The following is a 27,204-nucleotide window of genomic DNA, read 5'->3' as shown; positions in this document are numbered from 1 at the left end:
TCTGGGCAATATCCTTCCAATAATTTGCCTGCTATACAGTATGAAAAACAACAAAGGCAAAAGCTTCCCTGATAGGGGAAGGAGCTGTGTCCCTCAATGGAAAGGGATTTTACAGTAAGTACAATGTGCCACTTTTTTTTTTAATTTGGGATACATCACCATACACATAAAGACATGAAGGGAAGTTGCACGGCTCACCCGCTGCCTCATGTCTTCTTTGCCCCTCAGAATTCATCTTTATTGTCTTATTGCTCTCACTTGATACGTGTAGTTCTGTGAATGGGCAGAGAAGATGTTGTCATGCAACTCCTCCTCCATTCACAGAACATGATGCATCATAGGAATGTAATAAGGTGATTTCTATGAATGGTGGGGGAGGCAGAAAGGTGGGTGAGCAGTGCAACTTTCCTAATTAGCTGCTGGTGTTGACCTTAACAGTGTCAAAAGACCACCATTAAGGGCGGTAATTCTTGGTTGAGAAGAGAACACAACGCAGAGGTTTGTGAGTAGAAGCAGTTGCCTGCAGTAAAAAAAAAATGACTAAACCTTATCTTTAACAACCAGTAAAAGATCCTTAAAACAAGGCATTCCTGACCTTTCTAGCTGCTTTCAGGGTGACATTATTCAAAGATCACAGCAAACGCTCCAGAGTTCAGTTTAGGTAGTTTTCTGAGGCCTAAGGCCTAACGCCATGTTTACATGAAGGTGCCCAGCCTCAAGTTAATATGGCCACTGGCCATATTCCTTCATGCAGTGGTGGTGAAGCAGAAATTACGTCAGGTCACATATGGCTGGCAGTGCTGCCACCAAACGCAACCGAATTAAGAGAATGAGGCCATGCCGGAGCTGTTTCTACTGCAGAAGGTTGAGGCAGATTGCTGCGGCCTTTCAAGGTTTGAATCCGGCAGTAAAGAGATGATATATTGGCTCTGAGCTACCTGTCAAATGTCATCAAAAAGCAGTCCGTTGCAGTTCGCTTTTCAGAGGAGCAATGAACAATGCTGCAGGTGTAACCCCTGGTTCACATCTGTGCATGTGGTGCCGCTGCGGATCTACACAAAAATCCGTGCAGCCACACCACCCGCACAGAGGAATGCGGACCCGCGGGCGGGTGCCATTAGTTCTAATGGCATGCTGCCTGCACTGCAAAACACATCCATACTGGGAACCGAGATTCCCGTGCGGGCTGCGTTTTCCAAAGTGCAGGGACTTCTTCCCTGCATGTCCCGGGGCACAGGAGCCCATTCAAATGAATGGGTCTCGTGCCTGCGAAACGTGGCCTGCAGGAACGCAGAGTTTTGAACCTAGCCTAAATGATCCATAACTGCGTAGAAACACCTGCTAGTTAATTACAGGCTGGCAGCCTCCTTGGATTCTGGTACCAAAGAAATTAGTAGGGAAAGGTCTAAGATTTTATTGTGATTTTTGAATTTAAATTCTTCTCAATGGTTACATATACAGAGATAAATGAGGGATTATGGGAATACTTTAGTGTGCATGATATGGGCAGATGTTCACTTGTTACATTGAAATCTGTTTCCTGGCAGGTTACCTTCTTTGACGTAGTGAAAAAAACTGCATGGTGGAAAATAACATTCAAGCATGTGGACTTTTTGGAGTATGTTTATGTGCCTTTTTTTTAACTTTGCCCAGGGCCCATACACACTTAGTTTTTATGGAAATGTACTACAACGCACGTTCTGGTGTGATGCGCTACCATTCAGTGGGAATGACTCATGCTTTCCAAGGAACATGTGTTGCAAGACAATATGCAGAACTGCAATAATGTTCATTGTGATGTGCTGGTAGAAATAGTGCATGCAAAATTTTTACCAGCGCATTGCAACACATGTTATCCGCAGGAAGGTGCATTGAAGTGTCATCCAGAATAGATTGCACCACAGTGCACCTATCGTGCATTACTGTAAAAATATGAAGTGAACCAGGCCTTAGATTGCATATTTCAAATCAAAGAAAAACAAACTGAATTCATGGAACTATTTCTTGATCACTCAAAAGGGGTCAGTGCTATATATTTGGTAGGTAAAATCTGACAAAAGCAGGATAGCTATGGTTTAGCAAGAAGGAATTTCAAAAGCATGTGTTTGTTTTCCTAGCATACAGTTATGCTGTTTTATTTGCCATAAATTATATGAACATGTTTTACATATTGTGATGAGATTGGGAATGATGGTTACATCTGTATTGGAAATATACGAACAACAAAAATGAAATCATCAAAAGGAGTGCCGAAATAAATTATTCATCACAAGGAACAGTGATTTATTTTCACATCCTGCCCGACATATGTAAAAACAAGGGATACGTTCAACATCTGCTATTTACTATTTTTTTAACCAGATGTATTTAATTTTTCAGAATCTATGACAAAGCATGACATAGCAAAAATGTTTTGTGCACTTTAGAACTATGTAAAGTATTACTCCACAGGTTGTATTAAAGCAAAGTACTTAAATATTCAATGCGATTTACATATAAATGTACCTTTTATATTGAAATCAAGCAAAATAGAAAGTGATAGCCATTTGTTTAGTTTTTATGACCATCTGTCCCATGACCTTTTCCCAAAGTACTAGCAGAAGGAGTTGGAACATTTTTTTTATCTCTCCTGCCAAAGGCTTTTTGTTTTGTTTTTTCAAGCATTCCCTGAGTGCAACAGGTGACAATATTCTGTCAATATCTGGTAATCAGGAACACCCAGTTTGATGTTTGTGATTTTTGCAGGGCAGCACCTCCCATCACAGTCTGTCTGCAATCTAATTGTGCTAACACCTGATCATTTAGCAATTATTTATATCTCTGATCCACTCACAGTGTAGCCTACAAGAACCATTACATGCATGTATGACATCATAGTGAGTTCTTGTAATTTGTATAGTAAGCTGCAGCCATCATTATTTATGACACGCAGTCATAGTCGTGAGTGGCAAATTTTGGCCATACTTGAGTAAGAAATTGCTTCTGAAAAATTACCCAAAACAGCAGTTAAAATAGTTTTTAGCAAACAAAAATTATTACTGTTATTTCTGCTGATGCAAAATTGGGCAACACAGTGGCTAAGTGGTTAGTACTTCTGCCTGGCAGCACTAGGATCATCAGTTTGAATGCCAACTATGGCATTACCTGCCTGGAGTTTGCATGTTCCCCCTCTGCCTGTGTGGGTTTGCTCGCCATTAATCCTCTACTTTTTGTGCTCAAAGGTCCTTTACAATCCTAGCAACACCCCTGGCACAATGTAAACCATGCTCGCTCTTCATTGTGGTGCACTAAGCACACCACCTTTTTTTTTTTTTTTTTTGGTTTTTTTAATCAAGCTTTGGGGCCCAACTTGACAATTTTGTACACAGACCCACTGATTTCAAAATACCTCTGATTGAAACCAATGGGTGCTTTTTTTTTTTTCTCTCCTTAGTTTATGTAGGAATCATGCATTGTATGACTATGTCATGTATCGCTGAGGGGATTCTGCCTCCAGTCTTAAATTTGAGCCGAACAGAATATTCTTTTAGCAGTGAAACTCATCCGGCACACACATTGGTCTTTTCTCAATATGATCCAACCACTCCCAGCTTAAGGTGGTATTAAACCCAAAACCAAAATTGTGACATATTGCAGCCTACCAAAAATTATTTTTCAATAAATGTTGCGCTCCTAATTATTATCAATTATTACCCATATAGTAATTAAGCAACTATCAGAATATATAGTTTAGAGCAAATGACAAACAAATTTGAATGACAAATCAATAAAATTAAAAAATAATATTAAGAAAAATAATAAAAAACATAAAGTCTCTGGTACCAACTTATTAGTGATAGTCCCAAAATATAATGTGATCCAAAAACAGTTGTGAAAGGGAATAAAAATAATATGAAAAAGTCTCTATTGGTAAATCCCAATAAAAGCGATCAAAAATAAGTGATTGCAATTCCCAGTGACTTCTTATTGTGATTAGGTTATGCGCTCACCTCCTTTTCAGCCTGTAACAGGCGTACTTCGCTTTTTGTTCACATATGGAACTTTTAGAAATTCTGTTGCACCATGTGAAGAATGGTGGGTATCCCTTAATTGCTTCCCAATGCTCTTATCCTCCTTGCCGCTATCCCCGCAGGGATCTTTCACTCCTGCTCTTTATCTCCTCCTTAGATGTTCCTCAGTAAGAAAAAAAATACAGACATAGTGCCTTATCCTTTTAAGGACTAAAATGCTTTATTGTGTGCCCAAATGCACTCACATTAAGTAAGATAAGAAACTGCTTTGTTTTAAATCAACTTCAGACAACTGTGTGCACCAATCACAACCCCCTGATGAAGCCGCGTGACCTGCGGCGTAACGCGTAGGGGAGGGGCTAAGACATCACTACACACCCGTGGACGGCGAGTATACTATGTGTGCAGTGCACACAGTTGTCTGAAGTTGATTTTAAACAAAGCGGTTTCTTATCTCAATGTGAGTGTATTTGGGCACACAATAAAGCATTTTAGTCCTTAAAAGGATAAGCACACATGATATGAGGATGTGTTTTATGTCAGCGAACCTTATTTAATTACATTAAGTGGCTCACAAGTTACATTTAAATTTATATTGCAGCCTACCAATCTTTAGATGTGGTGGCTGCATTCATTTTTCTTTTTAGGCTGTTTCCTCCTCCGTGTTCTCCTGGTGATCTGGCCAGTAACACATCTTCTGTATTAGAGTACCCCCATTCTGATTGATGGAGCAGAGGTGGCACATTTGGACAGCAGCATTGTCAGTCTGGGGGGAGAGGAGTGTTAAATGTAATAGCAGATTGAAATACACACAAATTGAAGTCAAACTTCAGGTAACACTTTGTAATAATTTGTTTTTATTTTTGGGATAAGGGTTTTACAAAATAAATAAAATCTGATCACTATAAGCACCTTTGTCAGTGGTAAATGGTTTGCCTCATCTCTTTAACTGGCAGAGAGTTTTTTTTTTTTTTTAAAAACAACAGACTTGCTGGCCAAATCACCAGATGAAAAAAAGCCTAAAACTCCTGCAGCCATCACATCTAAGAATAGGTAAGCAGCAATATAATACATGTTTGCTTTTGGGTTTAATACCACTTTAACAATTGAATACTGTTTGTGGTACTTTTTTATTTGCACTAACATGCAATTTTTCAGGACAAGCTTTTGGGGTATGTCCCTGTCTTCAAAGTCCATACTGCGTAAGCTTGTCCTGAAATATTCTGTTAGTGCAAATAAAAAAAAGTATCATGAACCATACTCAGTTGTTTCTGTTGCAAGTGCTCTATACGACTACAATCACCTCATACCACTTTAAGGATTTGTCTTTCATTAGTGAGATTCTAACCCAGCATAGAGATTGGTTCTTCCCCATTGGGATCCCATCCCCTGCACAAACACATTAGTCTTGTCACTGTATCCTTTACCAGCATACATAGTCTGTAGTTCCACCCATCAGAGACATCTCACTGTTTAGTACCCACAATCCTCCTAGCATTGCTTATTAACCACTTATACCCCCTTTGTGCCCAGGCCAATTTTCAGCTTTCAGTGCTGTCACATTTTGAATGACAATTGCGCGGTCATGCAACACTGTACCCATATGACATTTTTTAATTTGTTTTCTTTTGATGGTATTTAATCACCTCTGGTTGTTTTATTTGTGCTATAAACAAAAAAGAGCAACAAAAAAAAATTGAAAAAAGTTTTTCTTTGTCTCTATTATAAAATTTAGCAAACAGATCATTGTTTTCCTTCACTGATGTGCGTTGATGAGGCTGCACTGATGGGCACTGATGAGGTGGCACAGATAGGCTGCACTGATGGGCACGGATAGGCTGCACTGATGAGGAGGCACTAGTGGGAATTAATGAGGAGGCAATGATGGGCTACACTGACGGGCAGCTCTGACAAGGCACTGATAGGCGGCACTGTTGGGGGCACTGGTGGATGGCACTGCTGGGTACTGGTGGGCGGCACAGATAATCAGTGCCCTGATGGTCAGTGCCAATCTCCTCTGACAGTTGCCGGTTATCGACAGTACTTTCCTCACACTGTGACACATTGGACACAGCTGATCACGTAGTAAAAGGCCGCTGTGATAGACCTTTTACCTCGTCACGTGATCAGCTGTGTCCATAGGATACGGAGATCGCCAGGTGCGTGCCTTTTCTGGGAGAACTTTATATGACGCCTTCCCAGAACTAGGTATCCGTGCTGTAGCCATCATTCAGCTATGGTGCGGTTACCAAGTGGTTAAACAGTTTCCGTGTCTTCCCTATAGACTTTATCAGGTTCAGCCCTCAGAGTAAAACTTGGTTCAGCTGCAGACTCGTCCCTCTCTCTGTAGAAGGAAGGTTTATCTTCGCTTTTTACTGTAGGGCTTTTGGTTTCTTTTGTTACCTCACCATAACCTGTTAGGTTGATTTTTCTTATGGGTCCCCAAATTTCCAAAGAAACCAACTGTGTGCATTTTAGAATAAATAAGTATAATATTAGGCTGCATTTGTGCTCTAAATCAGAAATGATGGGGTGTACAGTGGGACAAAGGTTCTTAAAGGAATGGGGAATGGTTTCCATAGCTTTATCCACTATACTAAAATGAGAGATATTGCCCTTAATTTTGGGATTTTGTTTTTTTTAAATGCAAAGTCACTCTTGTGGATTTCAATCAAATTTGTTATAGCAAGGCAGTGCTAAACAGAAGCAATGGGGTTTATTTACTAAAGCTGGAGAGTCCAAAATCAGACTCCCTTCTGCATAGAAACCAATCAGCTTCTAACCTCAGCTTGTTCAATGAAGCTTTGGCAATGAAACCTGGAAGCTGATTGGTTTCTATGCAGAAGGGAGTCTGATTTTGGACTCTCCAGCTTTAGTAAATAAACCCCAATGAGGCAAATTATAATCTGAAAATTAAATGAATCACCAGAAAATTGTACTCTCTTTATCAGTCACATAGAAAACAATGCTAGACTGATTAACGCGGTAGTAATATTGCCGAGGGACAAAAAAGGTCCCTTTTGCAGGCTCTGGCTGTTTAAAAGACCAAGCTGTAATGACGTCACAGGAACCACAGTTGCCCCACAGCACTCTCAATGGACGACGTACCGGAGTGTGCTGTCTATTGAGAGCACAGTGCACATGCGTCGGTGATGTCACCGGCTGCTGCACATTGAAATATCTCCTAAACCATGCACGTTTAGGAGATATTAACTGTACCTACAGGTAAGCCATAGTATAGGCTTATCTGTAGGTACAAGATAAAAAGCAGAGTTATATTAAAAAGCAGAGTTTACTGCTGCTTTAAAGGACTTCATGAAGAACAATACTGTTTGAAATGCACCATACATCCTCTACTTTAAATTTATTATAGTATTGTAGCCCGATTCAGAAATTTTTACCTCAGCTGCTCTGAGTGCCTTGACATATAACTCTTTTCCCTGACCACTTTCCCTGCAAACACTCGTGGAATGGCGCCAAACTACGATACTTAAAAATCTCCATAGGTGACAATTTAAAAAGGTTTACAGGTTACCAGTTTTGAGTTACAGAGGAGGTCTAGTGCTAGAATTACTGCTTTAGCTCTAATGTTTGTAGCGATACCTCACGTGTGGTGGGAACACCATTTACATATGTTGGTATGACATACATATTCATTTGCCACTGTGCACGAGCACGGGGGCACTTTAAATTTTTATTATTTTATTACTTTTTTAAATTATTTTTACACTGTCTCTTTAATTTTCTTTTTTTTATCACTTTTGTTCCTAGAGATAGGGCATGACAGGTCCTCTTTATGGAGAGATCTGGGGTCAGTTAGACCCCACATCTCTCCTTTACAATGGAAAGCATCAAATAAAAAAAAAAGAAATTGATCTAATGCTTTCAGAAAAAAAATGGCCTTGTTTACATTGGCCGTGAACCAGAAATGACGCTGCTCCCAGCCTCCTAAGCCATAGAGATGAGCGGAGGTCATCTTTCCTCTGCTCATTTCTATGGCCACCTGCCGAAACCACCAGATCAGTTCTTGGGCTTCCCAATTAAGCAAGGTAAGCCCAAGAATCACCAGAAAGTGGTGTGGGGGGGGGGGTAGCGAGGCGGCGACCCAACTCACCAGTTCTAACCCTAGGTTCACACCTAAGTCGTTTCTGCAGCATTTTGCAGAAACGCAGTACAGTCAATTTAACATGATTTCCTATGGGACATGTTCACACCTCTGCGTTTTCACCCGGTGCATTTTTTGGACAGGGTCAGGGACTTTTTTTAATACAAAAAGTTGTTTTTGTTTCTATAAAGTTCAATGGATGCGCTGCAGAAAAGCATGCATTGTGTTTTTGATGCATTTTTACCATGTTTTTGATGCATTGTGCGTTTTAAATCTGCCTAGGAACAAGAAAAAATTAAAAATGGAAAAAATGCACAACGTGGCAAAAACGCAATGCAGAAAAGGCTCAAACGCAACCTGCATAGGTGTGAACCTAGACTAAAAGTGATTCAGTGACTATTCAGCCACTCAGATTACTTTTATCAGAGTGGCGACTGCAGAAAATTGGAATTCCGGGGTTGTGACATCTAGCTGCAGCCATCGCCCCGGTGTTAAAATGTAAACCAATGATGTCCAGTTAGGCATTCAGCAAGTGGTTACCACAATCAACAACCTGCACCGTCTCCAAAATATACCCTGTTTATGAACAGTCACATTTGCTAGTTATAATACATGTTTCTTATGAAAAGGTCTCCTACTTTGAACTTGTCTAGCACTACAAGTTCATATACAGGGTTTCTAGAACCCATCAAAAGCTCCTAAAAGGTCTATTTTGCAAGACAGTATGAGGGACTGGTATTTGAATACAAACTCCAGTATCTGCTGAACATTTTAACCCTGTAATGCAGTGAATTGGAATAATCCCCCCACCCCTTGTATTGTGGCTCTGTCTTAGGGTGCTTGCTCACTTCAGAGTACTGCTACATTGTAATTGACAAGGGTGTGTTTAAAACTCTTCAGATGGTGCTCAGATAGAGACCTGCTACACTTAGTCTAAATTCTTTGAGAATGAATAGAAAGCTTCCCGTGATTGGCTGAGCAGCACTCAACCATACTCTATTTTGTAACAGAAGTTGGATGGGAAGTTCCTGTCCCACTGCTGTAACGCAGCGCTGTATGCTGTAGATGAGGCTACATACAGTTAATACAGCATGATCATCAAGTTCACCTGTTAGTGCAGTAAATAGTCATTCGGGAGAGATTGGCCCAAGCAAAATATTTAAAGAGGCATTAAATGTGGAGTTAGCCTTTAATATGAAGAATGACACAATTAGAAGGTGAAAATGGTGAAGAAAAACTACTGTGGGTAAGCATGCAAGCCCATTCTGTACTTCTATAAGCTAATTATTGAAAGTGTCTACAAAAACAACTGGCTTGATATTTTTAAAATTAAAGGAAACAACCAATTTTGAGTTATTGTGAGGTTTACCTAAAAACAAAGTTTGATTTGACATGCATTTCACTTTTTTACTGTGCCATTTATATATGGCTTTATTTCACATTGTGGGTTTCAATACTCTCCCTTTGGGGGCAGAATTCAGTAACATTACAAAACCTTTTCCCACAATGACTGAGAAAATCAAATATTTATGGCTGGTTCACATATGTGCGGTTCTTCGTTTGGAGTGTTGCATTTTCAGGCACTCCTGCACGTCCTGCATGCTGCATCTTTGTTTGCAGTTTAATCAAAATGCATGTTCTAATAGAGTTCAGTGGCAGCACGCATAAAAACACAACATGCCAAAAAACGCACCGCACACTAGTTAACAAGCCCTAATCCATCTAGAAATCTTAACATTCTTTGTCAAAGCAGACTTGCATTGAGATTGTAGGAAACATTGGAAAACAGAAAATTGAATGACAGATACTTACTGTAATTTTCCTTTCCCGACAAGCTCCATGTCAGCTGGGTAAGGGGCCCCCCCATGCTTCCAGGACCTAACTCATAAATTGGAGCCCACCTGCAGCCTCGGTGTTCTGTGACTAGTCCTACCAAGCTGGGTAGGAATTGTGCTGACATGGAACTCGTCAAGAAGGGAAAATTATGGTAAGTATCTGTCATTCAATTTTACGTTTTCCTGACAGCTCCATGTCAGCACAGCTGGGAACTAGCCACATAGGGGAGGGATAATGCTTCACACTCCTCAGTTCTGGCTAAAAGCAGAAGCCAGGATGCCTCTGCCAAGCTCAACTGTCTTTAAGACTGCTTCTATACAGTAATGAGCCATGAACGTATATATATTGACGTCCACATGGCTGCCTTGTAGATAGTGTCTGGGAACACTCAAACTGCTGCTGCTCACAAGGTTGAGACCCTTCGAGTGGACAGTGATGCGATCCCCCTGGCACAGCCAACCCTTTCAATTTGTAGGCCAAGTAGATGAGCTTTGCCAACCAAGAGGCAATAATCTTATTGGAAGCAGTGAAATCATTACATGTCCACCTGGAATGACAAACAAGTGCTCTGACTTCCTGATGCCAGATGACGCCTTGATGTAACATTTTAAAACTTGGCCCACATCTGAAGGGGCTAACTTCTTGGTTACTCCCCAAGAGGGACATAGGATGGACACCTTTTTGCGTGATATGGACTATGAAGGCCACTTAGACACAATCTTGAGCATCAGCTCAACACCCAGTCTAGGATGAATGTAAGAAAATGTTCTTTAAACCCCAGGGCCGCTAATGCAGACACTCTTCTGGTTGATGAAATTGCCACCAGGAATGCCATTTTCAGCAACAGATACCACAGGGGGCCATTTTGATTGAAGGCATCTGATGCAAACAAGTCCAACACCAATGGGAGATCCCAATTTACAAACAACAATCCCTTAGGTAGGTTTCAACCAAGTTGCAGCATGAAGAACCGTATAATTGAGTGTTGGATACCCACTGTATGCTGGCGAAGGCAGAGATAGCTGAAATGTGAGCCCATAGCGTACTTATGCGTAAACCTAAATCAAGCCTTGCCTACAGAAACAACAGAATGTGACAGACTTGTGAAAAGCCCAGTGTAAAACCTTGATCAGCGGCAATCGTGTAAATTTATATCATTCTACTTTAGGCACTGTTAGTACAGTTCTTCTTTGTTTTCATAAGAGTATCCACAACCTTTACAAAGCACCTGAGAACTATTTGCCTCTGCCTCTCAAGACCCAAGCCATGAGCTTGAGCTTGTCAGATGTTGGACAAATGGGACTTTGGGGAAGAGCTGATCTTAGCGGCAGAATGCGTGGATCCTTGAAACTCATTAGGAGGGGCAGAGGGTACCATGCCCCCTTTGACCAATCTGGAATCACCATCAGAATTATCACCTTCTCCTGCCACAGCCTCTGCAGGAAGGTGCAAATCAGAGGGAGAGGAAAAAGGCATAAGCTGTCCTGAAGATCCACTCTGCGATCAGCATCTCCACCCTAATTGCTTGGGGATGCTGGACCATGGAGTAGAACTTCAGCAAATTGGTGTTGACTGGGGATGTGAACAGGTCTACTTCTGGAAGAAATTACAAAGCCCATTAGTTCTCAAAAGACTTGCTGCAGTCTGAACCATTCATTATCGTCCAGGATTCTCCTGGACAAATAGTTTGCCTAAAGATTCTTCTGACCAGCACATAGGCTGCAGATAGCTACAGGATATTGACTTGGGCCTACTCTAAAAACTGAGAAACCTCCTTCAGGAGGGAGAAACTGAGTGCCCCCTTGTTTCTGGTTGTAGGCTAGTCTTTGTGCTGTCTAACTCAGGACAGGTCCACCCTGGATGAAGTGACTGAAATTCCATTCTTAACTCCAGGATGTTGGACACCAACTTAGACCCTTGAAAATGCCATTGGTCCTCAGCCCATTGCTCCTGAATTAGGGCTCTCCAACTACTTTGCTGGTGTCTGACTGCACCTCCAGTCACTAAGTCATCAGATGGGAATGACATTGCAGAAGATTCTACTTCTCTAACCACAAGTTTAGGCTCACTTTCATTCAAGGTGTAATCCATATCTTCTGACCTAAGCCCTCTGACTGCTACCATTCCAGAAACCCGACTTGAAAGGGGATGAGAGTTCAGGTGAGCCTACCTGACCTGCTGGAGTGAGGCAATTTATGTGGCCTAATCTGAAGGATGAAAAATCTCCCAAATATGGCCTGAAATGCTTGCCTTGAAGGACCATGTGTCCGTCATCAAATGCCCATAAGACATGTATGGATGGCACAATCCCCAAAATACCATAAAGCATCCTGACATGAAGCTCTTCGCTGACTTCTTGCATTATGTGCTGGCTTTTTCTTTGACTCCCATCCAGAAATGCAGAAGCTACCGTCTTTTGAGTGAGCGTGGAAGCTGACTCTTGAACTTTAGTCTCCTTTAACTCAACAGATGTTCATCTTGAGACAGGAAGCAAAACTGACCACTATTAATTTAGGTTTCACAAGATCAAGAACAATGCAGTGACCAACTATGTCCTTGAAGGCCGCAACATCTTCTAATGTTAAGGTCATGTATCTGGCTAGTCCCATAAGGGAAACACCGACCCAAGGGGTGATTCAAAGCCATTGACATTCTGCTGTGACAACTTGCTTCAATCTTGTAGAATGAGTTCTTGATTCAGTAAGGGAATTGGTGGCACTTAAAATACTTCCACAGCTTTGCTTCTATTTAAAGGCATTCCATCAACCTTACAAAAGGAATCAAAAACCTGGACACAAGTCGTCCTAATCTTGTTGAGAAGGGACTGAAAAGGATTGATTGGGTTGAGAAGGCTCTGAGACCAGTTATAATTACCCTAAAAGGAAGACTGGATCTTTGCAGAATAGATGGCCTTTGCAGAAGGTGAATTCAGCATTTCCTTTAGAGTGTCTTGACCACATGCTTGATTAATTGTGACAACTTGGTCACCATCACTGTCTACTTGAACAAAGCAGGAATTAGACAGTTGTGTTCATCCACACATTCTTTGGATGAATCTGACAAGGATTGATTTGTCTGAGAAGGTTCTGAGAAAGCGAATTAGCTAAATATATTACCCATTCACAAGGAGAGTAGAACAACTCCTTTTAGAATGTATTGACCACATGGTCAATGAATCTGATAACTTCAACCTCTTTATTCCTGATTGCTTGAACCAGCAGGGTTCATACAGTCATGCTCATTTGACTGTTCTTTTGGAAGTCTGAAGAGGATTGTTTGCCAGGAAGGCTGGGAGACTGCTCCTCGATAGAATAGATAATCTCTTCACAGTGTGAGTGGAAACACGCTTTTACAGTGTATTAGCCTCATGTGACCACCTGTTAGGTGTCATCATCTTTATCCTTGGTTGCTTGAACAAAGCCATATTCATGCAGTCATGTCTGTCCACATCGTCCTCTTTGGAAATTCTGAAGAGGGATGCTTTGGCTTGGAAGCCTATGCAGCTTCTCATTGCCAAAGCAGGTAACCCTTTCGAAGGGTAAGTGAAATCCACTCCTTTTTTAGAGTGTTTTGACAGTGTGTTTATTGAATGTAACATCCTGCTAGGTGTCATCATCTCTATTGCTGGCTGCTTAAACCAGCAGGATACAGTCATGCTCGTCCACATCTTCCTCTTCATAGAGTCTAAAAAGGCTGTCTTGTCTGGCACGGCTATGAGACTTTTAATTGCCAGAACATATAACTCTTTCACAGAGTGAGTGGAAACAACTCCTTTTGAGTGTACTGGCCACTTGTTTAATGAATGTAACAACATGTTAGGTGTCATCATCCTCATGTTTGGTTGCTTGACAAAGCAAGATTTATATTGTCATTTTCATCTGTCTCTTCCCCTTTGGAGAGTCTGAAGAGGCTGTTTTGCCTGGGAAGGCTATGAGACTGTTCACTGTTAGAACACATAACCCCTTCACAGGGTGAATGGAACACTTACACTCATGTTCATCTCACAGCCATGTTCATCTGTGTTTTGAAAAGTCTCAAGAGTGTTGTTTTGCTTGAGAAAGCTCTGCTCATTGCCAGACAAGATACTCCTTTCACAGAATAATAATTTAATGAAGTAGAAAATAGCTTACTTAGTAACAAACCCTAACGGGTTAACCACTGCTAGAGGGATGCCGATACTTCAGCTTCCAACCATAGCCCTGATGTTACCAGGTGGTTAATAAACCAAACCTTGCCCTGCCAGAGAACTGGATATGTAAATGTTTTGTTAAGAAGAGCAACAAAAAGGTATTAATCTGCAACAGAATCACAATATTACACAATGTACACACACCACCCAAGGGAATTGTTGACATCATAAAGATGCTCATATTTTTTATTTTATTTTTTTAGAAACTGGTCAGCACAATCAAATCTAAAAGGGATGTCCAATACTCCAACAGGCAATGCTGGTTACAGTAGTCATCCACGGGTGACTCCTCTACCTTCTCTGGGAATGTTGGTATTTTGAGGGGGTTGGTATAATGGCACAATAGTAAAGCAAACATGAGAAGCCACCAACAGGTAATGCCATATGTGAACAGACAAAGTATTATTTTGTACACCTGATATGCAGAGTACTACCTCTGGAGGAGCTCAAGGTTTGCACAACATTACCTAGCAATGCAGCATTCATTTGGATGCAAAGCATTTTTAAATTTAGCTCACTCACCCCCTCCATCTGACTGTAAACACTGGCACTGCATGGGTGTGCATGCCTGGGGGAGACTGCTGACACCACTGCCCACTTCACATGGACCCAGCAGACCCCAGGCAAGGCTGTTAGCCTTGATAAAAGCCACCCCGAGGTCCAGCAGGAGGGCTTCCTGGATTATGGGTCATTTAGCCGGTACACCAGGTACTGTGCCCAGCTGAAACCCACACGCACGGACGGGCAGCCAGCCCTTTAGACCAGCAAGGTAGAGAAGCACATCTAGGTCCTGCAAATGGGAGAAAAAAAGAGGAATGCTGAGGCTGCAGGTGGGCTCAAATTTATGAGTTCGGTCCTGGAAGCATGGGGGGGGCCTTACCCAGCTGTGCTGATATGGATCTGTCAAGAAACATTATTTATATGAAGCTGATACCATTTCTATATGCAAAAAATTTAAATTCATTTGTTTAATGGCTTTGTCTGATGGTATCCATCTATTCCACATACATACATGCAGTTACATAAAAAAATGTTTTTATTCTCTTATAATACAATAGGACTGGTGGCTGTTGAAATGACAGAAAGAAAGACTTGCTTTTGGCGACATCAGAAGGGAACGCCAGACACTTACCTCTCAACAATAGAGGCTATTTATTACTTTATGGTGGACTATCACATACAGATTCTAGAGAAGGACTACCATGGTGAATATGACAACCTTCTTTTCTTCTATTCCTTTATGTACAAATTGATAAAAAATGCCAAGCATGCTGCTGGAAAGTTATAATAAAGTATTTTGGGGGAGGACTAATTTGGTGCTTTTACTTAAGCTGAAGGGATGACGTGACCAAAACTTTGGTTTGGCAGCATTGCATGCAATTGTTGCTCCATGTGCCAACACTGTCCAGTAAGAATATGGAAAATTCCAATGGAAAGTAAGATTACCAAGATAAATCCTGAGATTTTTGTATCAACAATAAAATCATACTTCTCATTCCTACGCTGATTAGTGTGTTTTTCTGCTTATATAATTTAACCAAATTGGTTGGTGAATACCAATTGGGAACATTCTGTTGACAATGTTGGGTCACGATATTTTATGCTCTTGTATGGGCTTCAAAGGCCTTTCTTTGATGTACAATAGTCCACATTACAGAAGCTTACTTTATAACTAACCATTTTTGCTGTAGAAGCAAGACTCGTATGTGTTAACGTCTGTATATAACTGTAGTTTTCTTTGGAAAATATTTACAAAAAGCTATCTTTTGCTTCCTAAATGAGGCTCTCACATATTCAGTCTTTAGTTTCTGAAAGAAAAGCTTTAGTTCCAAGAGTAAATAATTTTATCCATTTAGAAAGCTTCAGGGGTGCCAGAGCATGAATAAATAGAATTCACATAATTCAAAATGAAAGTTTTAAAGTGTTAAACCCCCAACAGTAAAATCAGTCTGTATATGCAGTAAAGCATGCTTGATATACTCACTGTGCAACCTAAGAGATTAATTCTCTGCATTGTGTAAAAAGAATGTTTTCTCCTCTCTTCTCTGATCCTCCCCTTCGTCTACTGTCTCCAATCCATATCCTGACATAACAGAGCCTTAGGGGCAAGATGCACGTGCTCAGTTTGGTGTGTATTGCTAGAGATATTTGTTTTTTTTTTAATCTTGGGAGAGTGCATGTGATCAGCACAGGGCCAATCAGCACTCTCCAGACAGAGGGTCAGGGTTCATGCAGCCTCATAGGACTGCCAGGGGAGAATGAAAACTCCTCCTCCAAGCTTTAATCAGTGCTCTGCTGGACACTGATAGAAGTCACACAACTACTTTAATTGCTGATGACAAAAAAGATATTTAGCAGATTGTATTTACTAAATTAAAATTATTTCCATGTTCTGTGTACTGTGGGAGACCATATATAGTGAATGCAGGGTTCTGGGTTTAGTATCACTTTAAGTAATACTTCAATCAGTCCATATAGGGTCTCATCTAAATATGAATTTGAGCATAATAATTGACTTCTGCTGGAATCGCTGAATGGAAACAGGGAACATGTTAATGTGCAAGTACACTAGATAAATGAACGGCTTTGAATCTATAAGTATTTATTTTTTTTATATACATTACTCTTAAAATTACTCTTACAGAGTGGGTTCTCCTTCCCACAGCAAGGACTAACTTTGTTTCCCTGACAACTGTTGTTCTTCACCATTGTCCGATGCTATGGAATGTGAGTGGACCCCCTGCAATCCTTCCATACAATGCAGGACTGCTGGACCAACATTCTACTGGATGATGTCACAGAGCTGTGACCAGGATAATCGGTCGCCCGAAGAGAAGAAAGCTGTTGGGAGTGAGGTATAAGGTAAGTATATCACTGCATTCATTATCTTCTAGGCAAAGCAAGCAGTTAATCCTTTGCAGTGGGGAAGGGAACCCACTGCAAGGGTAAATTCCCCTCCTCCCCCCTCAGAAATTCCTTTTTAAATAGCTTTTGGTATAATCTATTGCTAATTGTAACCAATAGTCTTCAGAAGTTACAAAATGAGTATAATCTGTGTCATTATAGTATTACATGGACTCATATCTGTTTCTGGAAAATCTCAGTGTTTGTTAGAGAGCATATGTAACCAAATAGCTAAATGCATAACAAGAAGTCAAAATAGTTCCAGGCTAAAGTTCTGCAGAACCACCAATTAAGGTGTTGGTTTCATTATAAGCCCGGCAACTCGACGACGTAAAGTGGTTGTATGAAGGTTTATTCTAGGCATGAAGGTAAAAAATCTTCTCTATGCAGCAGCCCCCCCTAGTACTCACCTAAGCCCCTCATGATCCAGCGATGATGATGAGTCTCGGCAATCCCAGGACTCCCTCTCCCCATTGGCTGAAACAGCAGCTGGAGCCAGTGGCTCCCACTCTTGTCAATCACAGCCAGTGAGCCAGTGGGAAGAGAGAAAGGGTGAGGCCAAGCAGGGGCTCCATGTGTGAATAGACACACGGAGCAGTGGGTGCCCCCATAGCAAGCTGCTTGCTGTGGGGGCACCCGACAGGAGGGAGGGGCCAGGAGTGCTAGCAGGGACCCCGAGAAGAGGAGGATAAGGACTGCTCTGTGCAAAACCACTGCAGAGAGCAGGTAAGTATGATATGTTTGTTATTTTAAAACCTGTAAGCCTTTAACACACTTTAAACGTTTTTATTGGCTACACAAGCACATCCTGTAAAACAATGCTAATGTGTTTCGGCTGCTGTGGCCTTACTCATAGCATACTAACACTCAAAATGATCACAGCTTTTATGGGTTCCAGCATCTCCTGAAAAACAAAAAAGAAAGCGCCAATCAACAATATCAATCCTCTCCAGCAGCAAACCTTTAACCCAAACTATTGGTAAAATGTAAAAAATCAGCAATAGGAATGCGCTAAATATATATCAAAATTAACATCATAAATATATGTGTAAAAAGTCCAAACATAAAAAACTTTTTAGTGAAAATAATCCATAAATTTCGTGTATATAAGTGTACAAAAGAAAGTCCAACACCACAAAGAACAGAAAATTTTCTTCTTTAAACATATAATTCCACCGTGCTTTATCCACCACCAAATGAATGGAATGAACTCACCAGAGCTCAATGCTGATTAGATTATAAATCAGCACAAGCGCGTTTGCTCTGGGAGCGATGAGTAAGTAGATCATGAAGTAGCACTCTATAGTCTAGACACTTCCAGATAGCAGGAACAATACTCTGCAGTGATTTTTTGAGGTATAGCCAAGACTCCTTATACAACGATCATCCTCCAATTGTATAGAAAAATCACTCAAAAATAAAGAAAAGGCATGATGGTGCAGCAAGTAAGAACCATTTAAAACTTTTATTTCAATTGCATCCTACTCACAAAATGAAGTGTCCACCTGACACTGGTATAGCAAGCGATCAAGTATATGGAATGGACGAGCCCCGTTCACCGCGGACACCTCGCCGACAGCTCCAGGGAACGTCCTGACGTCATCCAATAAGCTCTGGTGAGTTCATTCCATTCATTTGGTGGTGGATAAAGCACGGTGGAATTATATGTTTAAAGAAGAAAATTTTCTGTTCTTTGTGGTGTTGGACTTTCTTTTGTACACTTATATACACGAAATTTATGGATTATTTTCACTAAAAAGTTTTTCCAGCATCTCCTGGCCAGCCAATTTAGGAGGAACCCAATAATTAAAATCATTAGTAAAATGACAAATATTAATAGGAAAGCATGTAATGATTGTAAACAAATGTACTGATAATTTTTAAATATATAAAAATATAAGTGTCACTGTTCCAACAGAACATTATTTCAAAAATAAGTCCAGGTCCCTTCTATGATTAAGACTGGAAGGTGCCCTGATGTCCAAGGTGTGTATCCACCAGACTTCTCGCTGCAGTAGAGTATGGTGCATGCAGGTCAGGCAGATGCACACCAGAGCTTCCGGTCTAAACCATAGAAGGGACCTGGACTTATTTTTGAAATAATGTTCTGTTGGGACAATGATGTTTATATTTTTATATATTTAGAATGTATTAGTACATTTGTTTACAATCATTGGTTCAGTGCTTTCCTCTTCCTATTTGTCATTTTACTAATGATTTTAATCATTGGGTTCCGCCTCCTTAAGTACTTGGGCTGAAACCCATTAAAGTTGTGATCATTTTGTGTTTTATTATGCTATGAGTAAGACCACAGTGGCTGAAACGTGTTAGCATTGTTTTACTGGATGTATTTGTGTAGCCAATAAAGATTAACGTTTGAGTCCACAAGTCGCCAGCTTATATCTATTAGCGTTAAAAGTAGTGGGGGGCTGGAGACCTGGTCTAGATTGAAAGGAAGGAGCTAAATATTTTTTTTAATAGGAAAACTTGTTGGAGACATGAGACTGGGCAAAATCTCATGTTCCATGATCATGATTCATGTTTTATTGATAATGACTCTAAACACCAGCGGAATAGATTCAAACCAAGATGCTGAATGTCGTGGAAGTTCAATCTAATTAAATATGTGTGGCAAGAATTGGAAATTGCTGTTAACCAGTGGTCTCCACCCAACTTGAGAACTACAGCAATTTATCTGCATTGTAAGAAGATGCAAAAACTGCAGGATTCAAATATACAAAGCTGGTAAAGACTAACTCCAGAATACTCAAAGCTGTAACTGAAACCAGAAGTTCTACCAAGTAATTTCTCTGAGGGCAGCTTTCCATTCAACAAACCAACAAAGGTTCCTTTCATACATACAGTGCACATACATGACTCATACAATACAATGATCCTGGTGAAGAAGTAAAAATATAGAGCATCATCAAGCAAAGGAATTGGTATTCATAAATTCGTAAATGAACATAATAAGCCTTGCTAGGAGAAGCATCATCCATGTCCAGAAGTTAAGGCATTACATTAAAAATCTAATTGAAGTTTTGTACTAGCCTGGTATATTGGTTTTCAGGGTTTTTTGTAATGGATTTTGTTACTGGGAAATGTCTTCATATATGGCTATATGAGCCCTCAAACAAAAAAACTCAAAAACAATACAAAGGTTATTGGGGGAAAACAAGTATGTAATCTAACGAAAGTGTGCTGTGATTTTGTATGCCAAGTCTTTGAGATTTACATTCTGAAAGACATATTTCAAAATGTTGCATTCCAGGAATTATTTGAAGTTCAATTCAAAATTCCACTTCATAGTCTTTCACAAAGGTCTTTCATATGTACTTGTCAGGAATGGATTCAGCACTGGTGGTGGGACTCTCCTGCCGTGTGGGCTGCAGTACCAGAGCTGACCAGCGGGTGCTCTCGGCACTGGTGGTGGGACTCTCCTGCCGTGTGGGCTGCAGTACCAGAGCTGACCAGCGGGTGCTCTCAGCACTGGTGGTGGGACTCTCCTGCCGTGTGGGCTGCAGTACCAGAGCTGACCAGCGGGTGCTCTCGGCACTGGTGGTGGGACTCTCCTGCCGTGTGGGCTGCAGTACCAGAGCTGACCAGCGGGTGCTCTCAGCACTGGTGGTGGGACTCTCCTGCCGTGTGGGCTGCAGTACCAGAGCTGACCAGCGGGTGCTCTTAGCAGCCAGAAGCTCACAATCAGCCAAACCTGGGGCTGATTACAGAAAGGTGTATATAAGGCATGACCAGGCCTGTGCTCTGGGCCTTGGTGTATGTTTCCCCATGAGCCCCTGTATCCTGTGCCTAGTTCCTGTGAGAAGATACCTTGTTGCCGACCCTGCCTGATCCCTGTTGACCGTCTCCTGTTCTGACTACTGGCTCATCCCTGACCATCCTTCTGCCTGATCCTCTGTACTGCGCTGTCCGTGAGTTACTGAACCCGGCTTGTGACCGTGACCATTCTCTGCCTGCTCCTTTGATACCTTGCTGCCCGCACGTTGCTGACTTGGCCCGTCTGACCACGCTCACTACTCTGCCATCCATCCATCCTGCACGGATCCAGCCGTACCTGCACATACCTTTGGCGGACCCCTCTATCACTAGCAGGTGTACTCAGGGGCCGCGACCTGGTTCCTGTCTGCTCCAAGTCCATCCCCACCATCAGGGGCCCTGGTGAATAGCAGACTGGGACTTAGACTCCGCGCCCTGGGGAATCCTGCCCTGAGGACCGCTAGAGGTACCACCAGGCAGTCGTTACAGAACCTTACGGCCGGCCTGACCATTCCACCTCTCCAGCCCTGACTACGCCTGTGTTCCTGCACCTCCTAAGATTAGTGGAAGGTTAGTTTGCTCACTGTGCGTTTATATATATATCTGGGTGGCTAATAACCTGTATTATACTATACCTGAAACCTGCGTTTCCCTGTGTCAGTCCACACCTTTCTGGTCATTCCTTGATTCCTGACATCACACCAAGGCCTTTCCTGACCAGAAGTGGCTGCACAGGGAAGCCATCTTGACTTGTCGTGAAGGATGCATCCTGATGAGGTTATATATTTGTCTATGCTAGTCTTTGATGACAGAGAATATGCCTATAAGACGCTGCGGGAGTATACCCGGGATCAGCTGCTAGAGTGCATACGGGTCGCTCATTCCCTAGTAGGTCAGGACCTAGAGCTCTCTGAGGTGCAACCATTGATTCAGGCTTGTATTGAGTTGGCTTCATCTAGTACCCCTGAAAGCAGGGATGAATTCCTTCCTCCATTCAGGGCGAGTCAAATAATATCACTGGTATGGTTGTTGGAGGATGATCCAGATTGCTTCTTGGAGCATTATTCAGCATATTCACCACAGGTGCTAAAGAAGTGTATAAACGCAGTGCAAACTTTGATCAGACAGGCCTTGTGTAAGCTGAGCGTTGTCCAACCCTTACTGCAGACATGGTCAGACTTGTTACACCCAGCCTCAATCAGCTTGCAACGAACCAGTCCTGTTTCTCATCATTCCTCTGCTCAAAGCTCTCTTCCTGCATTCCCGACAGCACCCCCAGTGACAGCCCCCCCAGTGACAGCCCAGTATACCCAGCAATCTGCCACATGTCGGTACCCTACTCCCACTCACTGTACCATCCTGCCAGTTGACTCGGTGCCAGTTGACTCGGTGCCCGCTGTCGTACCAGTTGACTTGGTGCCAGTTGACTCGGTGCCCGCTGTTGAGCCGGATGACTTGATGCCTGATGACTCAGTGCCCGCTGTCGTACCAGTTGACTCGGTGCCAGTTGACTCAGTGCCCGCTGTTGAGCCGGATGACTTGATGCCGGTTGACTCGGTGCCCGCTGTCGTGCCAGTTGACTCGGTGCCCGCTGTCGTGCCAGTTGACTCGGTGCCCGCTGTCGTGCCAGTCGACTCGGTGCCAGTTGACTCGGTGCCCGCTGTCGAGCCAGATGACTTGATGCCTGATGATTCGGTGCCAGTTGACTTGGTGCCCGCTGTCGTACCAGTTGACTCGGTGCCAGTTGACTCAGTGCCCGCTGTTGAGCCGGATGACTTGATGCTTGATGACTCTGTGCCCGCTGTCATGCCAGTTGACTCTGTGCCCGCTGTCGAGCCAGATGACCTGATGCCTGAGGACCCAGTGCCCGCTGTTGAGCCACATAACCTTATACCTGGTGACTGGGTGCCCGCTGTCGTGCCAGTTGATTCAGTGCCCACTGTTGTGCCAGTTAATTTGGTGCCTGTTGTCGAGCTTGGTGACCCGGTATCCGCGGTTCTGCTAGATGGCTCGGTGCCCGCTGACATGCCCGGTGACTCGGTGCCTGCTGACTTGCCAGGTGACTCTGTGCCCGCGGTTCTGCTAGATGGCTCGGTGCCCGCTGACATGCCCGGTGACTCGGTGCCCGCTGACTTGCCAGGTGACTCTGTGCCCGCAGTTCTGATTGGCTTGGTACCCGCTGACGTGCCAGATGACTCGGTGCCCGCTGTCGTGCCAGATGACTTGGTGCCCGCTGACGTGCCTCTGCCCGCTACACAGCCCGACATGCCAGCCCCTGATGTCCAGTTAAACTGGCCGATAACTGATACCCAGCCTGCTCCTGGAAATCCTGTGCCCAGTGACCTGCCTTCCTTGATTCTCCTACACAAAGAGAAGTCTACCAGCAGGAAACCCAGCCAGCCGGTTTACTCCGGCAGTAGGATATTCAGCCAGTTACCGGACCCGGGCGGTGGAACATTTTGCCCACTAAGGACTGTTTGGAGCGTCCTGAGGCCGCTCCTTGAGGGGGGGGTTCTGTCAGGAATGGATTCAGCACTGGTGGTGGGACTCTCCTGCCGTGTGGGCTGCAGTACCAGAGCTGACCAGCGGGTGCTCTCGGCACTGGTGGTGGGACTCTCCTGCCGTGTGGGCTGCAGTACCAGAGCTGACCAGCGGGTGCTCTCGGCACTGGTGGTGGGACTCTCCTGCCGTGTGGGCTGCAGTACCAGAGCTGACCAGCGGGTGCTCTCAGCACTGGTGGTGGGACTCTCCTGCCGTGTGGGCTGCAGTACCAGAGCTGACCAGCGGGTGCTCTTAGCAGCCAGAAGCTCACAATCAGCCAAACCTGGGGCTGATTACAGAAAGGTGTATATAAGGCATGACCAGGCCTGTGCTCTGGGCCTTGGTGTATGTTTCCCCATGAGCCCCTGTATCCTGTGCCTAGTTCCTGTGAGAAGATACCTTGTTGCCGACCCTGCCTGATCCCTGTTGACCGTCTCCTGTTCTGACTACTGGCTCATCCCTGACCATCCTTCTGCCTGATCCTCTGTACTGCGCTGTCCGTGAGTTACTGAACCCGGCTTGTGACCGTGACCATTCTCTGCCTGCTCCTTTGATACCTTGCTGCCCGCACGTTGCTGACTTGGCCCGTCTGACCACGCTCACTACTCTGCCATCCATCCATCCTGCACGGATCCAGCCGTACCTGCACATACCTTTGGCGGACCCCTCTATCACTAGCAGGTGTACTCAGGGGCCGCGACCTGGTTCCTGTCTGCTCCAAGTCCATCCCCACCATCAGGGGCCCTGGTGAATAGCAGACTGGGACTTAGACTCCGCGCCCTGGGGAATCCTGCCCTGAGGACCGCTAGAGGTACCACCAGGCAGTCGTTACAGAACCTTACGGCCGGCCTGACCATTCCACCTCTCCAGCCCTGACTACGCCTGTGTTCCTGCACCTCCTAAGATTAGTGGAAGGTTAGTTTGCTCACTGTGCGTTTATATATATATCTGGGTGGCTAATAACCTGTATTATACTATACCTGAAACCTGCGTTTCCCTGTGTCAGTCCACACCTTTCTGGTCATTCCTTGATTCCTGACAGTACTTTACAAACATTTTTGATTATACCTTTGTTCCGTGGGGAGGATTCTGCCCATGATTCAAAAGTAAACATGGGAGTACTTGGAGCTCAAACCAGAGTTGAGTATGTACAATGATAAACTTGCCTATAACATGAAAGCCTATCTTGGAGTTTTTATGTGTGAAATTCCTTTGGCATAGATTTGATACTATATAAATGTTTGAACCACTATTAGTGGACACTTGTAGATCTGTGCTAGCAGGAAAAATGTTTTTTTAAAAAATTGGTACATCTGCAGTGCTGCTGATGGTAAGAAATAAAGCAATATTTGCACCATATACAAAAAGAAGAAAAAAAAATGATACTATGTAAATGTTTGAACCACTATTAGTGGACACTTGTGGATCTGTAAGCTAGCAGGAAAAAAGTTTTTTAAACATTGGCACATTTGCAGTGCTGCTGATGGTTAGAAATAAAGGAATATTTGCACTATATACAGAAAAATATGTTCCTCAACTGAAAACTTAGTCTATGGGGAAGGCCATCTCAAATCACAAAGGACATTGAATAACCTATTTGTATTTCAAAGTGTACACAATCTAGAGTTACAGTATATTCCAAACACAAGTGTAAAAACTGACCAGTGAAATGTTTTGGTGACCTAGACTGGAGGCCCCCCCAAAGGAAAAAAGGGTCAATATACTGTACAGGATGCGTCCTAGATGGGAGATGGGTGTCCCCTTTGTTTGGGTTGTGGTCCCTTTTAAAGGGGGACTAAAAGAAACAGTGTGAAGTACTGAGGTATTATCACCCATGGAAGTTGAGGGGTTCCAAAGTGATCTAGCAAAAAGGGAAAACTGACCTGAAGGATTATTTAGTCCTCATATGGGTCCTGGAATTCAAAGGCTCAGGGAGATTTTGGGTGGGAAAAACTATGGATATCTTGGTCCTGTAAGTGTTAATTTGCCTGTAAGAAGGCTGAAAAGGGCAAGAAGCAGCCAACAGGTGTCCATGAGATGTTGTGTGGAGCAGGACACACCTGTGATTGGGATTGGTTGCTGAGACACTGCTAAGGTGTGGTGACCTTTTCTTTGGACCCCTGGAGTAGGCAGGGACTTGAAACCCTGTAAAGAGACCCTGTAAAGAGACAAATGTATTCCAGTGGTGACCTTAAAGTTGCTTTGTCCTAGATTGATGGACTGTTTTTGTATATTTTTCATGCTGAGGATAAGCTGTTTTTGGTTTATCATTTAAAAACAAAAACTGTTTGCTTTTACCAATATGGCTGGCTGTTAAGCTATACCACCAGCATACTACAATACCTTTTTTTTTTAACTCCCAATAAATGTATGAAAAATTAATAGAAATATTTTCAGAATTATTAGCATTATCAAACCCTTTATACATTAGTTATAAATTGTTCACTTCACTTACATGTTTAAGGTATTTTACATGTTACAGTATTCATTAACTCTTGGTTATTTGATTGGACACTGGTTAAAAAAGAAAAAGTTTTTTTTTTTGTTTTTTTATAGTGTCCTTAGTTGATAGATGTCTACTGAGGGACTCTTCTCTCCTTTCTTTGCAGGTATTGGCCACTGGCATATTAACAACCATGACTCATTCCAGGCTGATAAGTTGATGCAAATAAAAGGGCGTGGATTGTTCTTTAAAAAAAAAAAACGTGTGAGGTCCCCCACCTTAACCATACCAGGCCACATGCCCTCAACATGGGTGTACCTTTAATCAAATACATTTTTAACCACTTAACGACTGCCCGTCCGCAGTGTACTGCAGATGGGCGGTAGCCACAGGCAGAGTGATGTATTGGTAACACAATCAATCTAATTCATAACCGCTTTCCTTCCCTTACTAGTGATTGGCCCACAGCTCTCACATGGTACATGGGCCAGTCACAGCACCCTATCATGTGATCAACTGTAGCCAATCACAGATCACTAATATTTTGAACTGTCATGAACTTAACCCATTCACAGCAGTTCAAAGCAAGCATTGCATTGCAGGAGCAATAATTTCTGTATTTGATTTTGAGGTTATGGTCTTTCTTAGGTGCTGTTTCCTTCACTATAACCAGGACTTTATTCTACTTTTTGTCCTGTTCCTGACCATCCTCCATTATCTGGATGTGGGGTGCCTGGTTTGTTTTTCTCTTTCATGATGTCATGAGGGCCTTTTGGCATCTGTTGTTTTGCCAAAACCTCAATTAGACTACTTTTGGACATCTAGGATGTTAATGAATACTGTGTTCTGTACTGTACAATTATCCACTTCAATACTGGGCACTTTTTCCCCCTTCCTGCCCAGGCCAATGTTCAGCTTTCAGTGTTGTCGCACTTTAAATGACAATTGCACGATCATGCAACACTATACCCTTTAAAACATTTTATCATTGTTTTCACACAATTAGAGCTTTCTTTTGGTGGTGTTTAATCACCACTGAGATTTTTATCTTTTGCTAAAAAAACGAAAAAAAACCCTGAAACTTCTGAAAGAAAAATGCATTTTTCTTCGTTTGTGTTATAACATTTTGTAAATAACCTTCCTTCATAAATTTATGTCAAAATGTACTCTGCTACATTTCTTTGGTAAAAACACCCCAAATTATTGTATATTATTTAGTCTGTAGGAAAGTTAAAGAGTCCACAAACCATGGTATATACAGTTAGGTCCATATATATTCGGACACAGGCACAATTTTATATTTTTTCAGGTATTTACCAAAACATGTTCAAGCTATAGTTATATAATGGACATGGGCTGAAAGGGCACACTCTCAGGTTTAATTTGAGGGTATGTACATCCA

The 27,204-nt window shown here is 42.6% G+C and overlaps 1 protein-coding gene across 3 annotated transcripts in view; it reads left to right on the top strand.

The window, feature by feature from the left end:
• Positions 1 to 15,641, top strand: part of DTWD1 (DTW motif tRNA-uridine aminocarboxypropyltransferase 1) — a 30,158-nt gene extending 14,517 nt beyond the window's left edge. For all 3 annotated transcript variants that reach the window (XM_089670316.1, XM_089670314.1, XM_089670317.1), the window contains exon 5: positions 15,199 to 15,641. In XM_089670316.1, the coding sequence (XP_089526442.1) occupies positions 15,199 to 15,428 (230 nt within the window). In that variant the 3' untranslated portion in view covers positions 15,429 to 15,641. The remainder of the gene's footprint in view (positions 1 to 15,198) is intronic.
• Positions 15,642 to 27,204: the final 11,563 nt, after the last annotated feature.

This window comes from Staurois parvus, unplaced genomic scaffold, assembly GCF_062004578.1.
Source record: "Staurois parvus isolate SC_StPar_1 unplaced genomic scaffold, SC_StPar_1.0 ptg000089l, whole genome shotgun sequence".
Lineage (NCBI taxonomy): Eukaryota > Metazoa > Chordata > Amphibia > Anura > Ranidae > Staurois > Staurois parvus.
Note: the sequence above shows the minus strand (reverse complement) of the source record. Positions and strands in the feature narration are given on the sequence as shown.